The following is a 26,400-nucleotide window of genomic DNA, read 5'->3' on the forward strand; positions in this document are numbered from 1 at the left end:
TAACTTTATTTAAAACACCGTAAAGCCACAACATGTGGCGTTCTGCTTTCAGAGCGCACTAAAAATGTTCTGTTCGTGCGAGTGTGAGTGTTCGTCAAAGAACAGACGTGCATTTGCTCTGACATAAAAACCATTCTGTAGTTGATTTGAGAGTAACATAAACTCTTCTCTTCCTCATAAAAAAATAATTCTATTTCTACCTTCCTGAGAAAGAAGAAAGCCCCCGGCCTCGGGGTGGGGAAGGGAAGGGGTTTGCAGCCAGGGCTTCGGGTGCTGCTCTGCCCGTCCTGGGCTGAGTGAACGCTTGGTTCTCAGTTGAAGGAGGCGCAGGCCCCCCGCCCTCCCTCCCAATGGGCCGGAGGGAAAGAGGGGTGTGCAAAGGCTTCCTACGGAGTAAGGATCCCCAAGTAGGCAGGAAGAGTTTCTGTTCTTTACAATTCGATTTAAGGTATTGTTTTAAAATGAAGGAACCGCAGGCCAGAGAGAAAAAGGCAAGGCAAAGCCCACACTAGAACTCATCTCAGATGCTTCTCCCCAGTCTCACTGGCCCCATCCGTCTCCATGGTTACCTCCTCTCCCATAATCTACTCAGCAACACGAGCCACCCTCGGGGCTGCGGCCACAGAAACAGGCCAGGTCCCCACGGGGACCGTAACCCCGTCCACACAGAAGCGGGGGACAGGGCTGAGGCCATGCCCATGGCCCCGGTGCCCGTCACCTTCCCACGTCCCTACCAGGGCAACCCTGCGCCCTTCCATCCTTGTCCCCCTGCCCTGTCCCTGATCAGCGGCCACTTCTCACCTCCCCCGCCAGTTTCTGTGGTTAGCAGCTGGGTCGGTGCTCACGCCAGAGGGGACCCCGGGCTCACACACGCCTGGGGCTTTCACATGCGCGGGGGCACCAGGGACTTCTTGACAGTTGTTTTTGGAAATGGATCATGGCAGAACCCCGTGCTGGGGAACCAAGGCAGGAGGGTGGTTCCTGTGGGGCTTACAGATGCTCAGCGTGGAGAGCTTGTCGGGCGTTCTTTGTCCACACTCTGCCTTTCCCAGTTGGGCGGCTCAGGTGCAGGCACCAGGAGGGACTTCCCTGCATCTCGTCCCTGCATTAGGCCCAAGCAACCTTTTCCCATTCACTCTGAGGTCACCTGACCCGGAGTTCATCATCAGAGACCTGCACACCGGCTCCCTCCGGCTCTGTCCCCAGCCGGACTGCGCCGCAGGGAAGACACCATGGGCAGCGTCCAAGCCCACGAGACCGGGCTTTCCCCTGCCAATGGCCCGAGATCCCTGTTGGGGTCTGCAAGCCAGGGCCCACTGTGTGTCCAGTCCTGTTCTGGAGCGGTGGGCTTTGGGGGAGGCCTGGGCGGGAGAGCAGAGAGGCAGTCTCCCGGCCACCCAGGCCCCCGCCGTGTCCCCCAGCGCTACCCAGCGCAGGTGGAGTTGCTCTCCAGGACGTCCCGGCAGACCCCTCGGTCCCCAGGCCTCTTCTTTCTGCTTCTGGCTCCGTGCACTGTGGTCCATTTTAAAACTTCTTCCCTCCCTGTGTCCCCGAAGCCTGCTGCTGTCACCCCTGTGCGTCCTGACTGTTCCATCACCGTCTCCCCTGCCGCACTGAAGCTGCCGTGGAGGGCAAGGTCCGGGCAGGTACACACCCCCTGTGCTCTGCACGGCTCACCACACGCTACAGACACTGTGACGGTGGCGAAGGTGGTGGCTTTGGAAATCGAGGGATGTGCAAGAGAGGTCACAGTGCTTCCCACACAGGCACCAGCCCGCCGGTCCCTCCTCCACGCAGCTGACAGATGGATCCATTAACCTCAGGTCTGGCTTATTCACAATTCCTCCAAGTCCAAGTCCTTGGCCCGAGTCCCAACCTGCTCACGATAAACACGTCCTGTGTCCAGTTCCTGTTCTTACTCAGAACAACCCGTCACACCAGCAGGCTCAGCGTGGCCCATCGGATTGGCTTGCACAGCGGCCAGTTACTCCGTCTAGCGTGGCTGTGCCCCGGCTTCTCTTTGGACACCCTCCCCCGCACCGTTCTCTGCAGCTCCAGTGAAGGTGACCCTCTGCCGGTCTCTGAGACGGGGACGGGTGGCGGGGACCCAGAAGCAAACCGGAGCTCCCTGCGTTGGTTCCTTAGCACCCGGGACCGGCAGGGCAGGCCCCAACCCCGTGAACAGCATGCGGGGGGCTTCTGCTGAAACTTCCTGCTTAGAGTGGATCCTGCCTTGGGGAGGATGACGGGCCGAGGGCTGCTTCCCATGTCCTGGTGCCACTCGAACCCGCAAACAAGAGCCCACACCCCGGGGAGGCGGAGTGCGGGGATGTGAAGGAACAGGCTCCGGCCACCCGCTGAGTCTGCCGGTCATGAACCCCCGGCCCGACCTTGGGACCGCCCCCATTTTCAGCAACAACAGACTTCCTCTTGGCCGATGCCAGTTCGGTTTGGGTCTGCTGTCCCTGCCACCGAAGCAGCCCTCGTGGACGTTCCGGTGCGTGTCCTTCCACCGCGCACAGCTCCGCATCTCGGCTCCAGGCCCGCTTCCGGCCTTCACAGTCCTCTGCTCTCCCTGGGCCATCGGCCATCGCCGCCCATGGGGCCCCTTTGCTCTCCGAGCCCGTCAGGCAAGCGCCGGCTGGACTGCACTCTTGTCGCATGTCCTGCATGGGGCTCCTGCGGCCTTTTCTGGGCTTATCCCCCAAACCAGCCCGGCCTCTCCGTGGTGGAGTCCAAACTCCCCTGCAAATATCCTTCCCACAGGGCCAAGCTGGCCACGGCACGCACGTTAGGGACTCACTGCGTATTTCTTCATTAATACAGAATTAGATTGTTTCAGATGATGAGATACTTCCTGAATAACAACAACAACAACCAAAAGATCCCAGAGCAACTCTGTGACACGAGAGTAAGCCGCATCCGCGTCTCAGATACGGTTTACACTGCAGGTGTGACCCAGCGCGTGCCTTAAATAGAGTCCACATCCTCTCACACGCACGCACGTGTCGACCCGAAACCACTCGCTGCAGGTCGACGCCAGTCAGCGCGGTGATGCACAAACCTTTAGACTTTTAATTGCGGCTATAAAATTATGCTCGGTTTAAGTTTTACGGCCGAGTTCTGCAGCCCACATGTGTAGGACAGATGGATTCAGCAGGAAAATAGAACAATGGGTTATCACATAATCTTTAAAAGGCATTTCTATTAAAAAAACATATTTTTCAACGGGTAATTTTCCCCCATCAAAGCATGTGAAGTGGAAGTCTGTCTGTGAAGCGCTTCACCACAAACGTAAACTCTGAGCTCTTCCTAATGTTTCTGACAGGCTGCTTTGCCCTTTACCGGTCACAAAAACATTCCCAGATGTGAAGCCCACGGGGGCCTCTCCACCCTAACGCCCACCTTGGGCAGGTGGGGCTGTCCTCAGGGACCAGCCTGACAGGCCCTTGGAACCACAGACTCTCTAACAGGCTCCTTATTTGAGTCAGTGCCCCCACGGTCCGCAGCTTTGCTGAAACTGGTGGAATTCCCCAGCGCGTCTTCAGAAAGCCACCGCTTCACCACGAGCTCTGGAGAGGACCTGAAGCTGCATCGTCACCTCTTGGTGCGCGTGGCCCCAGGTTAGAGGTGAGCCAGAAATCTCTTTGAGGTTCTGGAGCTGACCGGCAGTCACCAAGAGCGACGCTCTAATCTAGTTACTGAAAATACGCACCCACTCACAACGGCTCTTTCTGTGCCCTGGGCCTGGCTAGGGAAGAGGGGGTCGGGGACCCCGGGACACAGAATGAACAGCTGACCAACCACAACAAGGCAGATGAACTAACACGAGCCTGTTCCACACGGAAGAAACACGCCATGCCACGCCTCCACCCCCAGCTGTGAGAGCAGGCGCGAGACCCAGGAACAGTAAAGTCACGTCACAACCTGGCACCTTGGGTGAGCGGCACGCGCTGTAGCTGGAAACCCTGCGGGGACGGGGCCCATCGCGCTCTGCTGGTGCCCTCCACCAGGCCAGGGAGACATATAGCCACGGCGCCGTCCTCACACCCAGGACCTGGCTCCACCAATCCTGCAGGGGCGTCCAGACTCGCGGCGTCTCCAGCCCGCACTGGAAGGAGAGGCGCTGTCTCGGGCCACACCTGCAATACCTCGTGACGATCTCATGGTTGTAAGTGAATTCACAACGGCGTGTTGGGCGGCAGTCACTGCCATCCTGGGCCGCGTGCGGCCCGCGGGCTGGACGGCCCTGGTACTGACCCTGGCCGGGCCTCTTCTGTGCGATGAGAGGGCGCGGCAGGCTCCGTCCACCCAGTCCTCGGGTGTCTGGAGCCCTTGCGCCCGACACTCACTTTGGAAATGGGCGCGGACGCACAGGCCAGGCCAGCTGGCGATCCAGGCAACGCGGAGGGAGCACAGAGCGAGGCGGGGGGCCGGTCAGGCGCGTGGACCGTGATGGGAACTGGGGCCTTCGCTTTGCTGTTGGCCGCCCCGCTCTGTCACGCTCGGCTGGCCCGGTGGCCGGAGCTGAAACCCCTCCGGGAGCAGCAGTGGGGGGAAGGCAGGAGAACGAGCTTGGCGTCCCAGCCCACGGGGAAGGCGGTACCCTGTCCAGGGAAACGCTCACCTAGGGAGCAGGCCTCGCACACCCACGAGCCACCGTGACGGGTTCTGGTGGTCTTTTAGGGAGCAATGGGCCTTACGCGCCGTGGCCCAAACCGCCGGATCAGCACCCCCGGATCCACGCGCAAGGAAGGGCCTGGCCGGAGATGCGCCTTGTTGACTCGGGGCGCGATGACTTCTGTCAGGGCGGCCGTTACTGGGCCCAAGTAACTGCGTTCTCAGAGGTGCGCATGGACGGTCTTCCCTAATTTACTGCCAGCCATCACAAGTCGTCTTCATTTCCTTAATAAAAGAACAACTGTGTGCGTGTTGCCTTCAGCCCACGCATTATTCACGCTCCCTGGGCTCGGAGGCGGGGCTGTGGCAGCACCGGCACCTCGCACCCGGGGGCCCTCGCCCCACGGGGACCCACAGACGGGGGACACACGGGCCCCTTCAAAAAGGTTTCGCTCGCTAGTAAAATTCAACTGGGAAATCAATGGGAACAGGCGCCCTCCTCATTTGATTCGGCTTGCGGCCACGGTTGTTACTATTGTTTTGTTTTGCTTTACTCTCCTTTTGGAGGCGCAAGGATATGTGGCGTGGTATTTCCCTGCAGCGAGGTGACCAGTAAAACGGTAAAAGAAGGGAGGCCTCGGGGAACCAAACCCGGTGGCCTGTCTTGGATGCAAACCCTCCATGGAATCCCTGGGCAAAGCGGCCCCCATGTCTCTTCCCTTCCTCCCCACGGCTCCCCAGCTGACCTGGGTCTTTCTAGAATCCCACCCACGGCCACTCTGCCTGCCCCGCCCTGCTGCCCGATTTTCTCCGCGTGGAAGCTGAGCTGCCCGGCATGTCCTTTGTCCTCCGTCTCCCAGTAGCTTGAGAACAACCCAAATGTTGTGTATTTAAGACAAAAACCTGGGCACACTCAGAACTCACTGAGCTGGTAGAAGGTGACTCCTTTCGTTCCAGAGATGAGGATGGAGCTTGGCCGGGGGGCTTGCTCCCGGTGCCTGCCTGTGCGAGGTTGGACTTCAGCAGCTCCTGGGATTTCCCTGTCCGAACTTTAATTTACCCCTCACTCTCCAAAAACACATTTACCCTTCGTATTAACTCCCCCCAATCCCTGGAAAGGTCGATCATTTATTAACAAATTAGTGAGTTAAACAAACATTTGTGGAGGATCTACTGTATGCCAAGCTCTCCCTGCCAGGTGGTGGAAGCTGGTTTTTAACAAGCCCAGCAGGTGGTGCCTTTTAATTTGGAAACATTTTCCCCCCAGAACAGGCGTTGGAGAACTTCTGGAAAGGCCAAGTAATGAATATTTTAGGATTTGCAGGCCATCTGGTTCTTTGACACAACTCCTCAACCCTGCCGCCGCAGGGCAGAGGCGGCCACGGGCGATTTATAAATGAACAGGCAGGTCTGAGCTCCAGTGAAACTCTGTTCACAAAAGTGGGCAGCGAGCTAATTGGGCCGATTGGCCGCGGTGGGCCAATCCCGCCCGAGAGGATGACATTTTAAACCTTATCAGGATTCGGGGCTGCAGCCTCCTTTAAGTAAACGGTGACGTGGCTGGTTCATTCCCCACCACAGATTTCGGAAGGCTGATAACACTCTTCTCTTGGCTACGGATGGGCACGCCGAAAATCAGGAAGGGAACCCGAGCCTCGGCCAAGGTCGCCCTGCAGGAGGCAGACCTGCCGACGGCAAAGCCCCCGAGTCTCCGAGCTCAGCGCTGCCGATCTCAAGTCAAGTTCATTTCAATTTGTACAGCTTTTTTGTTTCTCTAACTGCCGTGTGTCTGATCTCGAGCCGAGAATTGTTTGGCTTTTGGGTAGTGACATTCACACTCGTTCTTGGTAGAACATGTGTGTCAGTTCACAATCAGTTCTTTCCTGCCCACTCGCACCTCATAAAATCTCCATCATATTGGTCTGTGAACGTCGCCCAGGAACGTTTGCAAAGTAGGAAAGAACACACAGAGAAGAGCGCAGCCCTGGCTGGTGCGGTCAGTGGACTGAGCGCGGGCCTGCGAACCGAACAACCGCGGTTCAGCTCCCAGTCAGGGCACATGCCTGGGTTGCAGGCCAGTTCCCAGCAGGGGACGCACAAGAGGCAACCACACATTGATGTTTCTCTCCCTCTCTCCTTCCCTTCCCTGCAAAGGATAAATAAATAAAATATTTTAAAAAGAAAAGAGTGTAGGTTTTTTAAAAATCAGAAACAGGGACAGAGAGTGTGAGCCAGGTCAACATAAACGGCGCCACAAAATACGCCATCAGCCGTGAGACAACAAGAGTCTCGGGAAAATGTCTAGAATCTGACCTCGGCTCATCTCTCAACAGTGAGTCTGGGAACGCCACGGCGACTTCTCGTTTCTGACAATAATTACGTTACGTTTTAGAAAGACAAATACACAGGATCGGGCAGGAGCAACGCTGCTGAGCGTTGCTGGTGGGGGACGGGAGTGTCTCACACGAGATGGACGGCAACGTGGACACGTCACTAACCTGTCACATCGTGTGCTGGGGGAGTGTGTCACTGTTATGTTACAGAACTGCGAGCTTATGACTTTACTTTGTAATAAAAGGGGGCGTTATTTGTGCTGGACCCTGTATATTCTTGCGCTCCTCTCTTAAGGAACCTCTGAAAACAGAACAAAATCAACTCTCAAAGGGCGAGCAACCCTGTGACGTGCTAACATAACTCAGGCGCCTCACCGTCCCTGTTTGTCCTTCGGCCACGGTGTCTACTTAGCGCCCGTCCTTTGATGCCCCCCCGACACTTCCTGTCACACCGCTCGCTTGCCAGCCTCCAGGCCTCCTAGCCGCAAACCCCTCCGAGTTTCCTGACACCTGGCTCAGCGCCCCTGGGTGGTTCGAGGTTTCAACCTCTGCCATTTCTGGGTGTCCAACTGTCCGTTCCAGGGGAGGGGCAGGGCGAGGACAGAGGCCCCCGCCCTGACACCAGCGGCACAGGGGTCCTCATGGGCAGAGAGCCACCTGTGGCAGGCGCCGGCTCACTGCGTGCCCTCGGCCACCGGCTGAGGCTGCCGCGGGGCCTGCTCACACGGGGCTGGGGTTCCTCCCTGGCTTCACGGGGCGTCTTTTCAAAGCTGTGCCTAGCAAGCTGCATCGCTCTGCTTGGTCGCTTCATGGTCGAGGACGGCGGGCTGAGCCAGGGCACACACGGGAGCCCCCGCCGCCGGGAACTGCGCCGCCCTTCCGCCCTAGCTCCTCCCTGGTGCTGCCCTCCGCGCTGTTCTGACCTTGCTTTGGTATTTGCTTTCTGCAACGGGGTCCCCCCATGCCGGAGGAATTCTTCTCCACGTGCTGCTGGCCACCACACCTGCTGCGGGGCAGCCCGCGTGAGAAAGGCAGGCAGCCACGCGTGTGACCACAGGCCCTTGGGGCAAGGATGCGCTTCTTCAGGAGGGGGCATGGACCCAGGTAGGAATGTCTTCTGGTGGCAGGGCCGTGAGGAAGTGGAAGGGCCTGGGCAGCTCACTCCTGACAGGGCGTCCCCCCAGGCTCCAGGTGACAGGAGTGAGTTCTTCTGGGAAAAGGAGCCAAACAGGATGCCGCTCCCCCCCGGCCGCCACTACGAACAGGCAGGAGGGTGACGAGAAAGAGAGGAAAACGCACCTCCCACATTTCGCCGTCAGCGCCAAAGAGCCTGTCAGGAGAGATGGGACCACTCTGGGTTCCAGGAGGAGGGGTTTTCTCCAGCTCAGGCCCCGATGTGAGCAGCTTTACAAAAAGCCAGGGGGGCCCCCAAGGGCTCTGCTCGGAGCCACGAAAACAGCTGTGAGCCCTCGGAAACCCGAGCAGGCGCAGTGAGGACACCCCCTGTAACGATGGTTTATGCCGGGGAGTCGGCTGCCACCGTGGGCCGACAAATGCTCCCACTTCTGGGGAGATAAAAGGCAAGCATTTGCAATCAGGGAGCAGAACGCGTCCGTTCGGGGCTAAATGGCGTTATAAAACTTCCTAATTAAGCATATATGCCAGCGAGTTTTTAGCATCATCTCTCCAATTTAGCTTTACATACTGGGTGCGCTGCCTCACTCGGCATCAACTATAAACATTGTTGTTACTGCCCCCAGCTGGGAAACAGAGCGGTTTATGGGAGAACGAAGAAAGAGATTACCTCCCATCTGCTGCGGCCCATTATTCAGAGATGCGTCACTTTGTCTGCTGATGGGCCCGTCACAGGGACCGCAGTCAAATGGCCTTTTTACTCTCGGCTGTGTTTATTAATCACTGTGCTTACTTGGCACTTTGCTCCCACCTTTAATCCCACACGTTTAGCGATATCATTTTTCTAGAGGATTTTCTTCCCCGAAATGAATTCACTGTGTAATTTCGGCCCTACACAGATGCACAGCTGTAATTAGATATATCTGATGCCTATTTTTAATTGTATCTCAACTTTACTCTTATGTGTTTGGTGACTATGCCTGAGGTTAGGAGACACACAATTAAAAAAGGATGGAGAGTGGTGTGATTCAATTTATATACAGGACAAAACCCAGGCAAAGCTAATTAATGCGGATAGAGTCCAGGTCGGTGCTTAGCCCTGGGGCTCTGTGACCTTCCTGCAGGCCGGGAGGGGGGCGGGGTGTTACAGACAGTCCCTCTCTGACCTGGGTGCTGCTTACATGCGTGTGCAGTTCGTGCACATTTGTGGGGCGGTTCGCTCACCGTATCCGCTCTCTTCCGAAGAGACATCATCCTCCAGGATAACACGGAAGGTGGGCGGTCACCTTCACGCAGAAAGTCGGCAAGGAGAACCCGCACAAAGGCAAACTGTGGCCGATCCGGCCCCGCCCCCAGCAAAGAAGGTTACAAATACGACAGAGTCCTTTCCACACCCGTGAGGCTGATGCGCTCAGGCGGACCGTCTAGATGCTGCGAATAACCTTTTTGCGTAAAACGGACTTTAAAATGTTTTGTTGAAGGATGGGTATTTTCTTGCTTTAAAAAAGACTTAGAAACTCTCCAGTGCATTTGGAGATTTTGTCAATGTGTCCCCTTTTCTGCTTCCCTAAACCCTTTGTTTCGAGTGTCTAACTGTAGGAACGCTGAGGACCAATCATGGGCTGCTCGGCTGATGCGGACACAGGGAGGGGCAAAAGCAGGTTTACAGCTGCGAGTGCGGGAAACAGTTTCTTTCTGTATTACTGTGTATTAATTATTCTACTACTTTCCACACAAACAGCTGTAAGCCTCCTTTCGCCCCACCCCGTGTGTGTGTATGTACCTTATACATACACACACACATGCACACAGTTTTCCTTTCTGCGATTTAGCGGTCTAATCCGTGAAGTGGGACCAGGAGGCCACTACATTACTGCACACAGGCTCCATCATTTGAGAGAAACAAGTGCCAAAGCAAGTGGACTGTTTCTTAGCAAGTGCTGAGGTGCGGAGCTTTACCTAGAGATCATTTCGGAAACGTCAGACTGGAGGAAAGTTCCCTAGGACATCTCAGAGTTCGTTTCTCACATCATCGAAAACCATCCTGCCCGTGGGGAACTTAAAGAGACACACACAATGCCCCTCAAAGGAAATGCCGGGGCAGGTGACTGGAATAGAAAAACGATTGGATAGAATTCTTAACCCAGTTAAAAAAAAACCAACACCTCCCATAGTCCCTTTTGCTTGAGCAGATAAGCCAGCTAAGAAATCTGACAGTCACAGAATATTGAAAAATAAATTCATGCAATAACTAGTACATAAAGGGGTTACCGGGGGAGGGGGGGACGATAAAATGAGAACCAGACCAAACCGAACAAAAAGGTGGAGTGTTTGGAAACACAAGCTTATCGACACACACAATGCATTCTGTAGCTCACTGTTGCTTGGAGCAGCTTCCACTACTAACGAGTAAATGCATTGCTTCATTCCTCTAATAAGGTCAAGGTCGGGCTTGCTGACTTTAAAATGACAGTATATACTTCTATAGAACATACACTCCGGGACTATTGTTGTTCCATTTGTTGAGGGACAGAAGAGCCCTGGAAATCATCCCTTTAATTGGCGCCATCAGGGAAACACTTTGGCGTTAACACTAAATATACTGTCCTTTTAACTGCAGGGGAACTCGGTACTGAGCGTGTGCAATGGAAAGAAAGCTGGCGAATGTCAGTGTGAATAATGGGTGAAAAAAAGGCATGAGGGGGTGGGGCATCTCAATCAAGATTGAAACGAAACTGATAAAGCAGCGTATGGACTGGAGAACAAATCAAAAGCATGTTTATCCACCGAAGGAACCGGCTGATGGAGACTGCCAGCACGTTGCCATGGAAACACTGACTGTTGCGCCGCACCATTTCATACCTTATCCAATACATTCCTGGTTGTTGGTGGTAGTCCAAAGACCCTGATCTCTTGATGGTAAACCCGTGGTCCAGCTGAGCAGAGAGAAACGGGGGCAACTCAGTGGATCGACATTGTGCTAAAGAGTTAAGACTCCACACCAAGCTGTTCTCCGCGGACTGTGTGCGGAAAGGCGGTTACGGTGCCTCTTCTGCGGGGCGCCTAGCTAAGAGGCTACGTCTGCACATTGAAAAGAGAAAGGCGAGAAAAGACACTAATCCCTCCTGAATGCTCAAGGGCCACTTGTTAGGAAGAAAATCTAATATGTCCAGTAAGTTTTTGAATGTACATTTCGCAATACCCTCTCAGTTTCAAACGACACAAATGCCTCTGCATCGTCTATGGAATGGAAAATGGTGACAATGAAATCAAGTACTGACATCAGCTTGAGCCACTGACGGGAAAGCAGACTGGACGGACCCCCGAAAACCTCAGCCCATCGGGCTTCAACTGGAGGGCTTTGTAAACATGCAATAAAAGGCAAAAGGAATCAGGTTTGGCGCCCCCATAACCATAGCTACTTGGTTTTCCTCTTTGAAGAGTTGATCTTTAGAAGCAGAACTACGCTTTCAAAAAAATCTATTATGTGTCTGCACTGAAAAGCTAGGATATGAAACAGTAATTTTGTCTGGGAAAATGTTGAGAAGAAAAGGAGAATAGTTTTCACTGCATATTAAAAATGCATATTGCAGGTAAGGGCTCGTGGTCCCCGGAAGGGGCGGGCACCGGCAGGCAGGGTGTGCTCTCCGAGGGGTTTCTCCTGGAGTGGGGTGCTCGCCTCGCAGGGAGAGGAGACTTGGCCCCCCTGTTTGAAAAGCAGCCATCACGCTGCATGGCCAGACACCCAACACCGCTCGGAGGGGTTGGTATTCTGATTACAAATCAGGCTCTCCCAGCGTCCACCAAACAGCAGTGTGGGACTTCTGTCTTGCTGAACGCGCACGTTTTATTTTATTGAGAAGAAAAATGGAAGTACGCGTGGTGTTTGGGGAGGGGGGCACATCTCAGTCCACCCCGGCGGCCCCTGCGTACCTAGCTCTCTGCTGCCACCTACAGGCGGCATGGCCCGCGCCAAGGTCGCTCCGGAAGGAGCTTCCCAGAACCACAATTACTTGCACACTGATTAGTATGGATTTGTTCCATTAGACTGAAATGCTCTGTTTGCATGAGCAAAATGCAAAAGAAGGACTTTAAAGCATTTTGAAAGTTATTGGTTAAAATAATAAACAGCATTAAATGAGGAAAAATAAATTGGAACTGACATCTCAGTCATCGGTTCTTCATCAAGCTGGGCAAATCTAATAAAGCCCCCTCCCCTCCCTTAGCTCTCAAGAAGTCCACCGTTAAGATGTCATCTCTAATTCCATTTTATGTCTATAAATTGCATTTTAATAACCTTTTGTTTCCCCTTCTCTGTTCTGCTTTTTTTTAATCCCCCAACTACTGGCAAAGGTAGCAGAGACACAAAGGAGCCTTTCTGAGAGCCAGCGTTGCACTTGGAAACACAGCGATGGGCCTCCCACCCCTCCTGCCGTCTGACCTGCGAGTCAGAACACCTCGTCTGCCGTGAGCCTCCAGCTGGTAACTGCTCTCCCCACCGACTCACGGACCTCTTCCACCGTCATATAAAGTCATCACCTGCCCTTGCTTTGGTCTTAATAATGGAGGGGGTGGGGGGCAGCGGAGAAGGAATGCCCAGCAAGAAAAGCACTCAGGCTCAGCACCACGAGTGCGTGTCCAGCTACGCTCCTGTCGTCGGCCACACCCATGTCTCCAGTCTGTTTGCTGTGGCAGGTGGCTCTTTTTCCCTTTGTCACTGGTGACGTGAAAGAGAAAGTGTCATAAATTCCTTTCTAAGCATCATTAATCTCCAGCAGGTAGTTAGTCCCAGTTTAAGCCCAACAACTGAATCGTTGGTTTCCTGACAAGAGGATAGAGACTACGTTCTAAATAGTTTTTTTTTTTTTTAATGTGAAAGGGTGTGTGCCATTTCCAAAGCCCTCCGTCCCAGGATGGAGGCGGTTGAAAATAAAGTACGGTAGTTGATACGGCTTCTGGGAGGGCATTCGTGGCTCTGAAGGGAGAATCTGTCTGCAAGAGATTTATGCTGACACCAGTCTTCTCTGTGTCTATCAAACAGAGGCCACTCCAGTACTGCATTAATTATTACAGGAATTTCTACCATGGGGGTGAATTAATAATCCCACGGCATTGTGAAATTGTCAAACGGTCTTTACGGATGCAGCATTAACGAGGCTTGTTTCTCCCACCTACCACTTAGATTCTGCCTCCCAGCCAAATAGCATTCCTCTGTAGTTGAACTTGAATGGGACTTGAAATTTCACTTAATTCCAAGGCTGCATTTTCTGGTGGCAGTCCCCTGGGGCTTTGTTTTTGCACTCTACGAATGGGAGCATTGCCACAGAATACAAACTGGCTTCACCAGTACTATGCCAAGAGTTAATAACAAAGGCTGGCCGGTTCCTGACCCCCCAACCCCACCCTGGGCCTTGGGGGTGGGACCCCAGGATCTCTGGAGGGTGTGGACATTCCTGGGGGGAAAGTGTCTGGAGAAGGCGTGTAAGGGCAAATCTGACCACAGTGTAGTGTCTCCAGAAACAGCTCTGAAATTTAGAGACTCTCTCCTCCGTGACTGAAACAGTAACGCTGACAGTGAGCATGTGGACTGCTCTCCAGAGGCTCTTCAAGGCTCTTTCAGAAACTTCTCCACAAAGTTCATTATTCTGAGCCTCCCTCAGGTCAGTCATTATTTTTTTTTTAAAAAATTGTAGTGGATAAAGAAGATCAAGCATGCAACTAATGCGTAACTCAGCGTCACAAAGCCCATTTTACAATTTATAAGTCTATTACCACTTTGTACAGTTTCCATGGAAACGTGTTAGCGATGGTCTCAGAAACTGCATTGGAAATGGCCCAATCGTGCTATTTAGGGAAAATCAAATCAGTGGCCCTTTGATCTTCAAATACTAACTGGAGTCTTTGAAATCTGCGTAGACGAGGTTTTTTTTTTATTTATTTATTTTTACTGATAAACTAGTGCGGGTTAGGTTTCGGAGTTTACCCGGGTGGCACTCGAGTCAGCTTTCCCCTCATATCTGAGTCCCCCATCCACTGGGAAGCCTCCCTGATGTCCCCGCCCTTGGTCACCATGAGGCGCCCAGAGCACCACGAACAAACCATCGCCGAGCAGCCGCGGCAAATTTAACCGAAGGCCAATTAAAGTTTTTTTTTTAAACCATGAAAAACAAAAACCCAGCACCAGCGGTGGGGAAAGCAGCCTCCCTGGCGCTGGGAGCCCCGAGTGGGGCAGAAAATCAGCCCGTTTCACGGACAAGCATGCTGGCAGCCGTTCCATAGGAAACCGTGGCGTCCGAGGTTTGGGAACAGACATGTCTCTCGGATGAATGATGAAAACAGAGTGTCTGGTGGGGTTGCGAATCACCACGGGACAGTGACTTTCAAAAATTACTGCTTGAGGATGAGCTGGTAACAAAGAACACTGATGATCTAGGAGGACAATGGGCTTCTGCACGGAGCTTCCTGAGGAAGGACTGGAGAGAGGGGCCGGGAGGACGGCTGGCCACGCGAGACCCTCGGCAGCCCTGACACTCGGGGATGTGCCCTGTTTGCCGAGCGCACGCAGGAGCCGGCACAGGGGCAGCGCCTTGTGACTCACTGTTGGGGGGTTCCCTCAAAACACAAGAAGTGCAAACCGTACGAGGAAGTGCCCGCCTGCCACCTGCACCCTCTGGACGCCCGACAAATATCCCGGCCCCAGACCTGGGCCTGCTTGTCTCGAATCTGTCACTCACGTATGTTCAGCTCTATCTGCAGCTCCAGCACCACCAAAAAAGTGGAAAAATAAAAACACCGTAAAGTAGCTGAATTACTTAGTACCGCTGGTGAGCACGAAGTAGAAGTACTTTAGCAGCACAATACTTTTCAACATTTGACAACAGGGTGTCTAATTTCTTTGTTTAGAAAGAAAAACAGCGTGAGCGATTTCACCTTGACTACGCCTGTTAAAAAACAGGAAGTGATCGGAGACCAGTGATCTGGGACCTGAATGTGTTTACTCTAGAATATGACACCAGGAAGTACGAGGTTTCATTATCTCTCCACCCAATTTAGTCTTTGCCTAGAGCTGCTCTTAAATTGCGCGTAGTGTGTGTCTGCATGTACAGAACAGGAAAAACAAAAAACAAAACGGCTCGCACAGACGCCTCCATAAAACGGTAAATGTTTAAAAGACTTTCGACTTTTTAAAAAATGACCTTTCTAAGAAGCCAGACATCGTGATTTCTGTGGGTGCTCCCAGCAACCCGACTTCCCTGGGAATCCCTTCTGCTCTGTGTCCGCTTTCCCCTGGGTCCTGCACCCCAGCCCACAGGGTCCGGATTCTCTCTGCAAGGTCGTCTGGCTCAGCGTCCCTCCCTCGCACATCCCAGCAAGCAGACACTTTGAACTCCTCTCCACAGGGCCCAGAACTTGGCATTGGCACACAGTCCAGGGTCGGGGAGTATATATATTTTTTTAAATGCATCATGGAATTAATAGAAACTGCACGACACCCCAGAGGTGCCGGATAATGATGCGCCCTGTGGGAACTCAACAGCAAAACCCACGGGACGCGTCTCGGCCCTGAGCTGCCTGGGTGCCTTCCCCAGAAACGACCCACCCACCGTGTCTGGGGGCCGCCTCCCGAGGAAGGCTGAGAGCCAGCAGAATTGGAGGTGGGTATTTCAGATGCTTACTGCGAGGACAGAGACGCCCGCTGCGGTGCTGTTCGGTTTGGGGCCGGTGTTGAAGTGCTTCTTTATCTTCCCAGCTACCGACAGCTGATGTTCGCTCTCCGGGAGGCCGTCATCCTGGGGGTGGGGGGTGGGGAGGAAGGAGTGAAAGGAGACAAAGGGGGGAAAATGAGATACGTGGGAAATGAGGCCAAGATCTTCCAGTAACAAATAGGCAGGGATCTTAAAATTCCTGAGGCCGGGGAGATAAACCGACCGGTGTCTTCTCGTCAAACACCACTGCTGGGCACAGTGGTCCCCCTCTGCCCTAACACCAGTTTGTCGTGCTAGCTGACCCTCAGCGTTTTGTCCCTGAATAAAAAATGTTACCTCTTTTCTGTTTCTAATAAAATCATTTCCAGTCATGGTTCTAGGGATGTATGTCAAAGAGCAAGTTAATCTAGACAACCAAAAAAAAAACCAAGGTAAACACCACTTTTTTTCTGACCCAAGCGTTTTAGCCTCTCAGCCCACCATTCGGCCCGGCGGCCCGGGACTGACAGGCACGGGCTCGGCCTGGTTCTGAGCTCCTCAGCCAGCCACGCGGTCCTCCGGGACGGCCTTCCAGGCGGAAAGTTCCTCTCCAGTTTCGAGCCCTCCCCGCGGCCTTTCTGTCACCTCTGATGTGACACAGTCCCCACTGCAGCTGGCCTGAACGCAGGCCTGGGCTCTCGGGCACAGCCGACTGCAGGGCAGGCTGGAGAGATGGCCCTCCTCGCTCCGTGCCACTAGGAGGACAAGAACCCAGGTCCTAAGCACATGCCATCCCTCACTGGACCTCGGTGACACTGGTCTTCGTCTTAGCGGAGGGCTTCGGCACCTAGCAGAGGCCCAGCCGGCGTCTGTGAAAGAAGGGATGGGTGGCGAGTACGGGTTTGTCGTTCTCTCTTCAAACCCAAGCTCCGGGCAGGACTTCCCCGATATTCTTCATTTTCCTTCCCTGCTTCTCTCCTTCCTCGCTGTGGTCATTCGGCCTGAGAGCGCCTGGCTCCGCCCAGGAAGGTAAGTCGGCCGCTTTTCACACATCACGCCTGCTCTCGTGCACACCCAGGACTCTCCGCCTGGGGCCCACTCCTGCTTTCAACATCTGGCTATTCGTTTCCCCAGCCGATAGCAGTGGCGCATCTATGGTGGGCCAGGCCCTGCCGGACCAGGCAGGGGGTGGGGGTGAGCCCAGGACTCGGGGGGCGCTGCTCCCAGGCACACGGCCTGCGCTCTTTCTTCAAAGCGTGAGTCCAGGTCACCTGCTGCAAAACACTTTCCCCCAGGATGCACGGTCCACTCCAACGGTTCTCTGTAAACTCCGGACGCGCTTTCACTGGGCACGTTGGCCCTGCTTATATACTTCGGTGCCGGGTGACTCTGTACGCGTGTAACACACACACAGAACTATATATGTGAGCTCCGAACTCAGGCTGTTTTGTGCGCCGTCCTCCTCGTTGGCTGCCGTCTCTGACAGGCACCTGGCTCACTGCTCCACACACGGTGGATTGTTCATTTAGGATATTCTGGCGCCGGTGTGTCAGTGGCTAGAGTAAGGACAGGCATCCTGCTTACTGAGTCCCATCCAAACCAAATCGAGAGGAAGGGAGCTTTCCAGTGATGCACAGAGTGGATTCAAGACTTTAAAAAATCTGTATCACGGAGAGAGGTAGAAACAGGGTGACAGCCAATCAGGGCACCGTGGGGTGATGCTTGGGGAGAGTTAGACACAGGCCAGTGAAGCGGCTGCCGTATCAGGCACCGCAGGGTGGGTGAAGGACCACCAGAGACCCCCGAGAGCTAAGCGGGAGACACTGTCTGTGCATCCCCGGTCAGACCCCCAAAGTGGGTCAGCAAGACGAGATAGGCCGCCCTGGGCAGCACGGCCTCCTGGTGGGCCAGAGGCAGGGAAGGAGCTCGGAGGGCAGAGGGCCGATTCTCAGTGGTGGGCAGTCAGCGCCAGCCTCGGGCCGAACGGGGGCCTGGGTGGGGGCCTCAGTGATTGATGGGAGCACAGTGACAGGCAGAGAGCAGGGAAGGAGAGGTTTGGGTACAGGTGCGTGAGTGGAAAGCCAGAGCGTGTATCTGCCAGACTTGGGTCCACCAGTTTACCTCGGGGTCAGAGTTCATGTGGGAGAGGAAGCAGAAAGGCCAGGAAAAGACCGGCCACGAGGGAGCCCCCCAAAGACCCGGAGATTGAAGCCCCCGTCTCCTTCAGGAACATGGCGGCGCTCCCCAGTAGGAGGGGCCCACAGAGGCAAGTGTGGCGACCCCCGCCCTCTCCCCAGATGTTGCCCGGGAAGGTTTCTGGGCTCTGCTGGTGGAAGTGCCCGGGTCGTCACGAAGGGTGAGGACCACGCCGTCCAGAGCGTGAGGCTCAAGGGTGAGCTCAGTGGTGTAGACAAAACATTTCTTTTTTTCAGTGCTGGAATCTAAGGGAGAATTTGGGGAGCATTTAAACATTTGACGAGGGACGAGATGACGTGCCTTTACTGAAAAAGCCTTACAAACATTGATCTCACATACCTGGCGTGGTTTGGGGTTCTGCCCGAATGAAGGGGGGCCCAGGGGGCCCCACCCTCAAGACCACAGGGATGCTTCTGGTCACTTCTCAGTGGAGGCCACCAGAAGCCTCCTGTCCCCGAGATGTCCCCAGCCAGTTCTTGAGCCAAGAGCTGACTTTCTGCCTGCTCTCACAGGGGACTTCGTTATCACTTGCCCGCCCTGTCCTGGTTGGGGTCTCCTGCCAGGGGCCCTAACAACTCCCGTACACGTTGGGGCCCTGATGGTGGGACTGCCGGCTTTAAATTCAGGGAAGGGTTCTGCTTCCCAGGGCTGTGAGTCCTGGGGAAGCAGCCCTCCCGAGTGAGCAGTCCTCCCGAGTGGTCAGAGGTGCTTTGGGGCTCAGAAGTCTGAAGACCTTCCAGGATCAGCTCCCAATGAAATAAGGAGTCTCGGCTAGAGCAGGGGACTCGGGTGCACACTCACACACACACTCACCGCAGCGACTGCAACGTCTGCAAAGTGTGAGTACCAAGTCTGACGCCTGTGCACATAATTGGATTAAAAGCCATCGACAGCTGGCTTTGCCAGGACCTGATCTGTACCTGAAGCATGAGGATTGATGACGGAGATTTAGCTAATTTACTGTCTTGCATCAGTAAAATAAATAGGCCCATTAAAACATACATTTCACATGTACATCTTTATCGCCGTTATTCCGAATAGATTACGTGCCAAAAATGTGCTATGAATTTTCTAAACGTGACGAACCTGGAAGTACGTTACAAATAGCCCTCGTATTATTACCATACGTTCTGGTGGGTAGTTTCTGGGAGTGGCTCCCTGTCTGACACGGGCTGGTTTTGGTTTGAGGTTAGCGGGTTTTGATTTAGAGATTCCCATCCACCACTTGACAGCGCATTGCAACTGACAAGAACAAAATGAGTTTGCAAAATGGAAAGTGAACTCTCCCAGCTGTCTTCGAGAGATCTGAGCTCCTGGCCTTGCTCGGGCGGATGTCGGACAGGAGGCCTGGGGAGCAGGGCGGGGGCTCAGACACGGAGACGCTCAGGGCCGTGAGTGCCCCCCTTTCCTTAGGGAGAACTTTCGGGGGGTCATGCTTCAGAAAACCCTCCCCGCCCTCCTGCCTAGGAGTTTAGTTTTGGGATCATCGGTCTGGTTGTCAGTCTATCCATTGCAGACTCCATTATTAATATCTGTACATATATGTGAACCACGGCAGCCACAAGCATTTTACCACCAGAACATCCTGAGTTAGTTTTAAACACCCTTCCAGGGCCCCGGAGCAGCAGTCCCAGCTGCACGGCACCCCAGGACTTGTGACGCCCTCAGTGGGGCCCCACACGCCCTCCGTGCCTGCAGTTCACACGGCCCTCGGGGAGAACATGTGAAGTCAGTGAGCATCTTCCCTGGAGGGAGGGGAGGGTGCGACGCCCCCCGGAAAGCGGAACTGCAAGCCCCGATGTACGAATCCAGACGAGTGGTCTCGTTTACCACGGCAGCACCTTCGGGGGCTCTCTGACTTTCCAACCAGTTCTGCCGACACCAGATGAATGTTTACCTATTTTGGGGGTAGGGCTGATTTTTACTAGCGTGGAATATCTTGGTAGATTCTCCAGGCTCTTGTTTTTTCTTTTTCCTCAGTATCTTCTTTTTAAAAAAATATTTTAGCTTGCTAGTATTTTTTTTCAAAAGAGTAGGCACGTGAGACAATGGAGGTAATTAAAATGGAAAGGCCAGGAAGCTGAGGAGTCTTGAACCGGTGGAGTATCCACGTCTGACTTGGTCGGCCCCCTCCTTCCCACCGGCACAGGGGCTGCCAGGCTTGGTCTCGCGTCATAATCACCTGGGAACTTTTACAACTGCACCGGATGCCGGTGCAGACCAATTAAACCAGAACCTCCAGGGGCAGAACCTGGCCCTGTGCTAGGGACGCCCCTCAGCGCCATGCTCGAGTTCCCTCATTAGTAAAACTGGGGAGCGGGTCGAGGGTGCACCACAGACGCGCGGAATCCACGCACATCTCAGTGGCCCCAACCCTCAAGTGCCAGAAGAGAGCATCGCGAAGGCGGGTTGACACCTTGAAGGTAAAACCGCAGAAACAGCAATGCGTCGGAAACAGTCCCACGGTGACGCTCTAATCCTAACCATGAATGCGGAGTTCAGGGGTCGACGTTCTCCCCGTGGCCAGAATGTTCTGGACACGCCCATCGCACTCCCCCAGCAAAGGTGCCTAACCCACTGTGGTCCTCCACTCGATGAGTCGTGAGGTGCGTGGACTTGGCCGAGACCACTCCCATGGGTGTTGTTCTGCAGCTCCGTTTAGAGGAACCGGCTGGGACGTCGGAGAAGGAGGGGGCAGAGCTGAGGATGCACTTTACGGATGTGGAGCCAGCACCCCCTCGCACAGGATCCTTTGTTATGGGGGGGTTCTCCTCCCTAATCAAGCCCCTCCTACGCCACCTGCGATCCCAGTTTGCATTCCCTCTGCATGTGCCAGTGGAGGACAGAGGCGGTGCCTCGCTCAGACGTGCAAATCTGATGAAGACAACGGAGCACTCGCCCCAAGACCGTCATCCCCGGGCCTTCAGCCGGCGACCTATCAGCCACCTGGGAAGGTGATTCTCTTACCCCCATTTCACAGACGGAAGAGCAAGCTAACAAAGTGCCCGTCCCGAGCAGACACGGGCGGGCGAGGGGTGCTCCTCCCGGAGCGCCCTTCTTCCCCGAGGCCCCTCGCTGGCTGGGACCACGCCAGGACCTGCCTGGGTCACCACGCTTTCCATCCCGGAGCAGGGGCACGGACCCCGGGGGGCACAGTGGGATTTGCACCCAGAGTGCGTGAAAAACCAGCGGGAGCCTCGAGGAAGCTCCTGAGCAAGGTGAAAGCAAGTGCCTCCTGCAGACTGGGTTTCCCGATGCTACTGGCCCCTGGATTCCTAGAGCCTGGGGTGAAAAGGTCGCGCTGCGAGAGCAACGGAGAAAATTAGGATGAATGGGAGCCGGGGAGCAGCCTTCCGACGACCTCCTTCAGGAGCCTGCCGTTATTTTCTTTTTTATTTTTCAATTACCATTGACATTCAGTATTATTTCATCTAATTGGGCTTACTTTCCTCCTTCGGTAGTGTCCTCTGTGCTCATTGGATATAATTCAATCTCAAAATGTGAAATGTCTTGTTAAATGGACTCGCTTTGGAATTCCTAATTTATTTATTTGGATGGCTTGGTTGTCCACGGGTTGCACTCAGAGACCTCCACGAACAGTGCTGGCTGTGAGGGTCTGTCTATACCCTATATATTTACTATTTAGAGACCAGATAGTTTTCTGATTTAGTTACTGCATAAGAACATCATATAACTTCAAAAATTAAGCAATCACTTTATACATTAAGTATTTAAATTTGTTGCCAAAATCGTCTATTTTTTTCCCTTTGAATTAAACAAAGGGTAGTTAGTCTTCGGTTGGAAGTCTCCTGGTTAGTTCCCTAAATGTTACCCTTGCCGTTGGTAAATGTTTTTAGGGGATCAGAACGGGAAACTGAGAGGACGCTGGAAATCTCCGCTGCAGAGCGCGCTGGGGGCTCGGCGTGCGCACAGCGGCAGAGAAGCCCCGCGTTCGCACAGAGACGCCAAGGCACCACCCCAGGAATACGAGCACCTTAGTCTTGCGAAGGTGACAGCCAGAAATCTTCTGTTTTCTTCTTGACCCCCTGAGCTGGGATACAATGACGCGTGGTCATGGGGCTGGGAATCGGGTCGAAGAATGGCATGTTTTCAGTACCATTCCAGCCCCTCACCTTCGTGGACAAAGTTGCTCGCAGTCACAAAGTTACCTTACGGCGCATACTCGCGTCCTGCTGGCGCCGCCCGCTGGACCGCTGGTCCCCAGCCCTGCCCCCAGGATGGAGCCCTGGCTTCTTCTCCATGACGCCCTCCCACCACGGCCGTGGGGACAGCCCTTCCTCACTGCCTGCCACCACCTGTCGCATTAGACTGAGCTCCCGGAGGGCCGGCCCGGTCAGCAGTGGCCCTCTGATGACCATGCACTGAAAACATCTAAGACACATCTGTGAATCCCGTTCCTCTCTGGCTCTTTGTAAGCCTGCAGATGCCACTTTCCAAACACAGGTTTCTGGTTTATTCTCTGTGGTCACACACTCGGTCTTTCCAGGGCAACGGGGCAATTTATGGACCACGGGCTTTCCGATGGCGTGCCTGTCGGTCAGAACCAACTGCTCCCACCAAGGAAAACCGTGTGCATCTCTTCCAGCCTGTGTAGCCAAGGCAGAGGTGCCGCGTGTGACCCAGGTAAGTACTCTGGGAAGGTCACTCACCTGTATGGACCATCATTATAATGATTACGGTGGAAAGAGCAATGCTTGGGGGGGGCGGGAAATGGCGTGGGGCAGAACACCTGGACGTAAATGGGCTTGGAGATGAGTGCCCCCGAGAATGGTGGTCAGTTACAGACTTAAGCGACTTCAGACAGGTCACCTGCCATAACCTCAGTCTCCTCATGCGTAAAGTGGGCACAGCAATACCCACCCTGGCCACCTTGGAGGCTATTGCTGGGCCTACGTGAGATGCTTCCCCACCTTTCCCACGTCGTCCAAAAGGACAGCTTTTGATGAGCACCCTGGGGTAAAGGCAAAGGTTGTGACCACTCTGGACCCCCGCTGCCCTGCCTGAGTCTCCGACAGGCTGAGGGGGTTCATATCTTTGCACACTGGTACGCAGCGGGGAAGCTCAGCTGGGGAAGCGTTCCCAAAACAAGCCACTGTACGTCTAGACAAGGTCTTGCTCACACACACTCTCCCGTCCCCGTGGGGTGAAGGGGGAGCGGGTTCAGCTGCATGAAGTGCTGGAGCCCAGCCCAGCGGCCGGAGAGGGGCAGACCAGGTGGGAGACCCCACGGTCACAGCTGTGCCCCCCAGGGGGGAGAGTCTGTCTTGACCCTGTGCTTCCATCCTGCCTGACCCTCAAAGGCAAGTAATGCAGGAAAGTACCACCTAGCTAACGGCCACGGTGCTAATTCAAAGACGTGGACCATTTCATTGCCTTGGACTCTAGGCTGAGTCATTCAAAGCTGTAGGGAAGCTGGCAGAACTGATGTCCACCAGCCAACGGTTTTGGACACGTGTCTGTCTGGGTCCCTGACCACATCCACCTCCGAGCCTCTGTGTCTCCCAGTCCGGCAGGAAGGACCCTGGTCACGTGTGCCAGTGGGGGGTTACGGCGAGGTTACATAGCTGCCAGGAAGAACACAACCTCTCCGTGTGCGTAAGGCACTTTGAATAGGTACACTATGAGCATTATTCATTGCTATTGTTACTTTTCAAAACAAACCCTATCCATCACTCACAGGGCCAAAAACCAGTGACTCTGCTCTGAAGGGTTCCTTCACAGCTAAAGAGGCATCACCAGACCTCGGTGCTCATACCACGGGGCGGCAGCACCTGGGAGCTTTTAGAAACACAGCCCTTCACATCTAGGACGTAAATCTGCATTTCAAGCAGAACCCAGACTGGTGAGTGCGGGCCAGTTTGAGAACAGCCACCTCAAAGAACTCCACAGCTCATGCAGAAACCCCTGGGTCCCTTGTATTTTTGGCAGAAAAGCTGCAAAAGCAGTACCAGCTCAGGAAATCTCCACGTGATTGACGTATTCGGCCCTAATTGGGGCCCCAGAATGAGAGTTCTGGGCTGAGGGGGAGTGGTCTCCTGCCCCTCCCTGGTAGGAGGCAGTGGCTTCTGAATCAGATGAAACCTTTGTGCAGAGAGCCCATCAGCAGCGTGGGTCCCTGCTCTTGGGAAACCAGTAACGGTTACGGTTACGGTGGTCCGTTTCCGGGGTGGTAACAAACCGACACAAGGTTCCCACAAGGAGGAGACAGTGGGAGGAGACCCGCAGCCTGATGGAGGAGCACTGGCGCAGTGCAGGGAAGGGCGGAGCCACTTACGTTTACCCAGGGATGTTCCAGGACCTGCATGGCCGAGAACCGCGGCTCCACCTCCACCAGCAGCATCATGGTGATGAGCTCCTGCAAGAGGGGACGGAGGTTTGTCTCGCTTTTCAGGTCAAAATCTGGGCGTCGTCAAACGCAGACGCTCTGTTCCCCCTGGAAAAGCTCTTCCACTATCAACTCGGCTTACCCACCGCTACCTAACACCTTCCGCAGCGAAGGAAAGGTGAGCATTTGGAATTATGAATACACAGCTCGGAGTTGATGGGAAGAAGGTAAAGTTAATATTAAAATCAATTTAATAAAAATGGTTTTAGTAGAAAAGAAATAAATACACAAATTACAGGATTAAAATTCCTGTCTTTGTCTAGGATTTTTCACTTTAAAAAGCAGATTTCTAAATGAATTTAATATAAAAGTTATGTTTTAAAAACACTTCAGATTTTCATTTTGGGAGCTGACAGTAAAAAAATGTGTCTTTTCCCCTCTTGACTGCGAGGTGGCATATTTAAGTTTGGAACAAAGTTAGAATAAACACAGGACTGCCGACAGCTAGTTGTTACAGCAGAAACTATTTTTAGTAGCCAAAGAATTCTTAAGAAATCTGTTAAAATCACTTCAAAAATTCCCAGATCAGTCAACACACATAACATGGACCTGTTAAGCGGTAAATGACTTAATGGTTTTGAAACGAATAAAACGCTCCCTTGGGCTCGAATCGATTTGGACCAGGAGAGCCCAGCATGGGTCTGAACACTGCGTCTGCCATACATCTGTCCACTTCGTCACAAACTGGCTGGACAGGTGTGCTCCCGTCCCTCACAGTCATAGGCCCCGAGTGCCATTGTGATGGGGATGATTGATTTCTGCTGAAGGAAAGGTCTACCTTCACTTTCTCACTGGGCCAGGACGTATTAAAGTAACCACTGTGTGTGATGCTCTCTGCCAGGTGCCGTGGGGACAGTCCTGTCTGTCGGTGACGTCCAGACATTATGGAAAGGCTTGGACAGGCTCCCGCAGAGCCGCTCACGGGTGAATCACCCCCCGCCCCCACCGGCAGCTGAGTCCCGGCTCCTTCACCTGTGTGCCTCCCCCACGCTGCTCCCGACTCCCCGAGTTCTCCTCGGTCCAGGGGTAGGCTCACGCACAGTGAAGACTCTGAGAGACTTGGGCCCAAAATGCATCATTTTCTATGGAAAGTGGCCAGGCCTGAGAGTCCGATGTTAACCTGAACTCATACTCCAGATGCAGCAAAAGAAAAGTTACATATGCTGAATCATCGAGAGATAATCACTTTTCCACTTCAATGTTTCAGATTAAGTCAATGTTTGGAGACACAAGTTTAAGGCATCAACCAATTCCTACGTTATTTTTATCTCAGGATTTACTAATGTCTCAGAGTAAGATTTTAGGTTTTCTTTGAGGCTCTTTTAGTTCCGTGGAGCAAAACCGTATGCCGCCCTTCCTCTAAATCCTGGCTCTTTCGAAGTCCAAGTTAAGTCACAGATTCCCCATGATGTCTTGCTGAATAATTTCAACCCATGTTCAGTTCTCTCCACTTTGTTTAACTAACTGCCTAATCTGTCCATTCACCCACTCATTTATTTATGTATTCACTCCACAGGCCCTGAGGACCAGTTACGCACTGGTCACTATGTACAGTAATGAATGGGTATGCATAATGGTACAGTAATGAACAAAATAAGCAAAAATCTTTGTCTTGATGGAATTGGCATTCTGGTGGGAAGAGTGAGAAAATAAATCACATAAACAAAATGTATCCACCTATCAACATCTATCTAGATGAGCAGACAGATATGGAAAGGTAGTTAGCTGGTTAACTGGTATACCAGATGGACATGAGCGTGTAAGAGCTACGAAGAAACACAAAGTGGATGAGGAAAATAAAAGGAGCCGGTAGGGTTTTGGAGCTGTAATTGGGAACAAGCTGGTCTGAGAAAATTCACTGGGAAGACAAAATTAGGCCAAGACCTAGAAGGGCAGAAACAATGAGCTAAGCGGAAATCCAACGTGGGCTAAGGCCCAGTGGGGGTGGGGCTAGAGGCCGTGGCAAAGGGCGTGAGAACGGGGTGGGATGGAGTCAGGGAGGCGAGGCTCCTTGGGGAAGGTGGGA

At 53.7% G+C, this 26,400-nt stretch overlaps 1 protein-coding gene across 2 annotated transcripts in view; it reads right to left on the minus strand.

The window, feature by feature from the left end:
* Positions 1 to 26,400, minus strand: part of DCLK1 (doublecortin like kinase 1) — a 232,655-nt gene that overhangs the window by 6,970 nt on the left and 199,285 nt on the right. For both annotated transcript variants that reach the window (XM_053665597.1, XM_053665598.1), the window contains 2 exons: positions 24,264 to 24,344; positions 15,764 to 15,877 (listed from right to left, as the gene is read on the minus strand). In XM_053665597.1, the coding sequence (XP_053521572.1) occupies positions 15,764 to 15,877; positions 24,264 to 24,344 (195 nt within the window). The remainder of the gene's footprint in view (positions 1 to 15,763; positions 15,878 to 24,263; positions 24,345 to 26,400) is intronic.

The sequence above is a fragment of the Artibeus jamaicensis genome, unplaced genomic scaffold (genome assembly GCF_021234435.1).
Source record: "Artibeus jamaicensis isolate MK-2021 breed Jamaican fruit bat unplaced genomic scaffold, CSHL_Jam_final contig_415, whole genome shotgun sequence".
NCBI classification, from domain to species: Eukaryota; Metazoa; Chordata; class Mammalia; order Chiroptera; family Phyllostomidae; genus Artibeus; species Artibeus jamaicensis.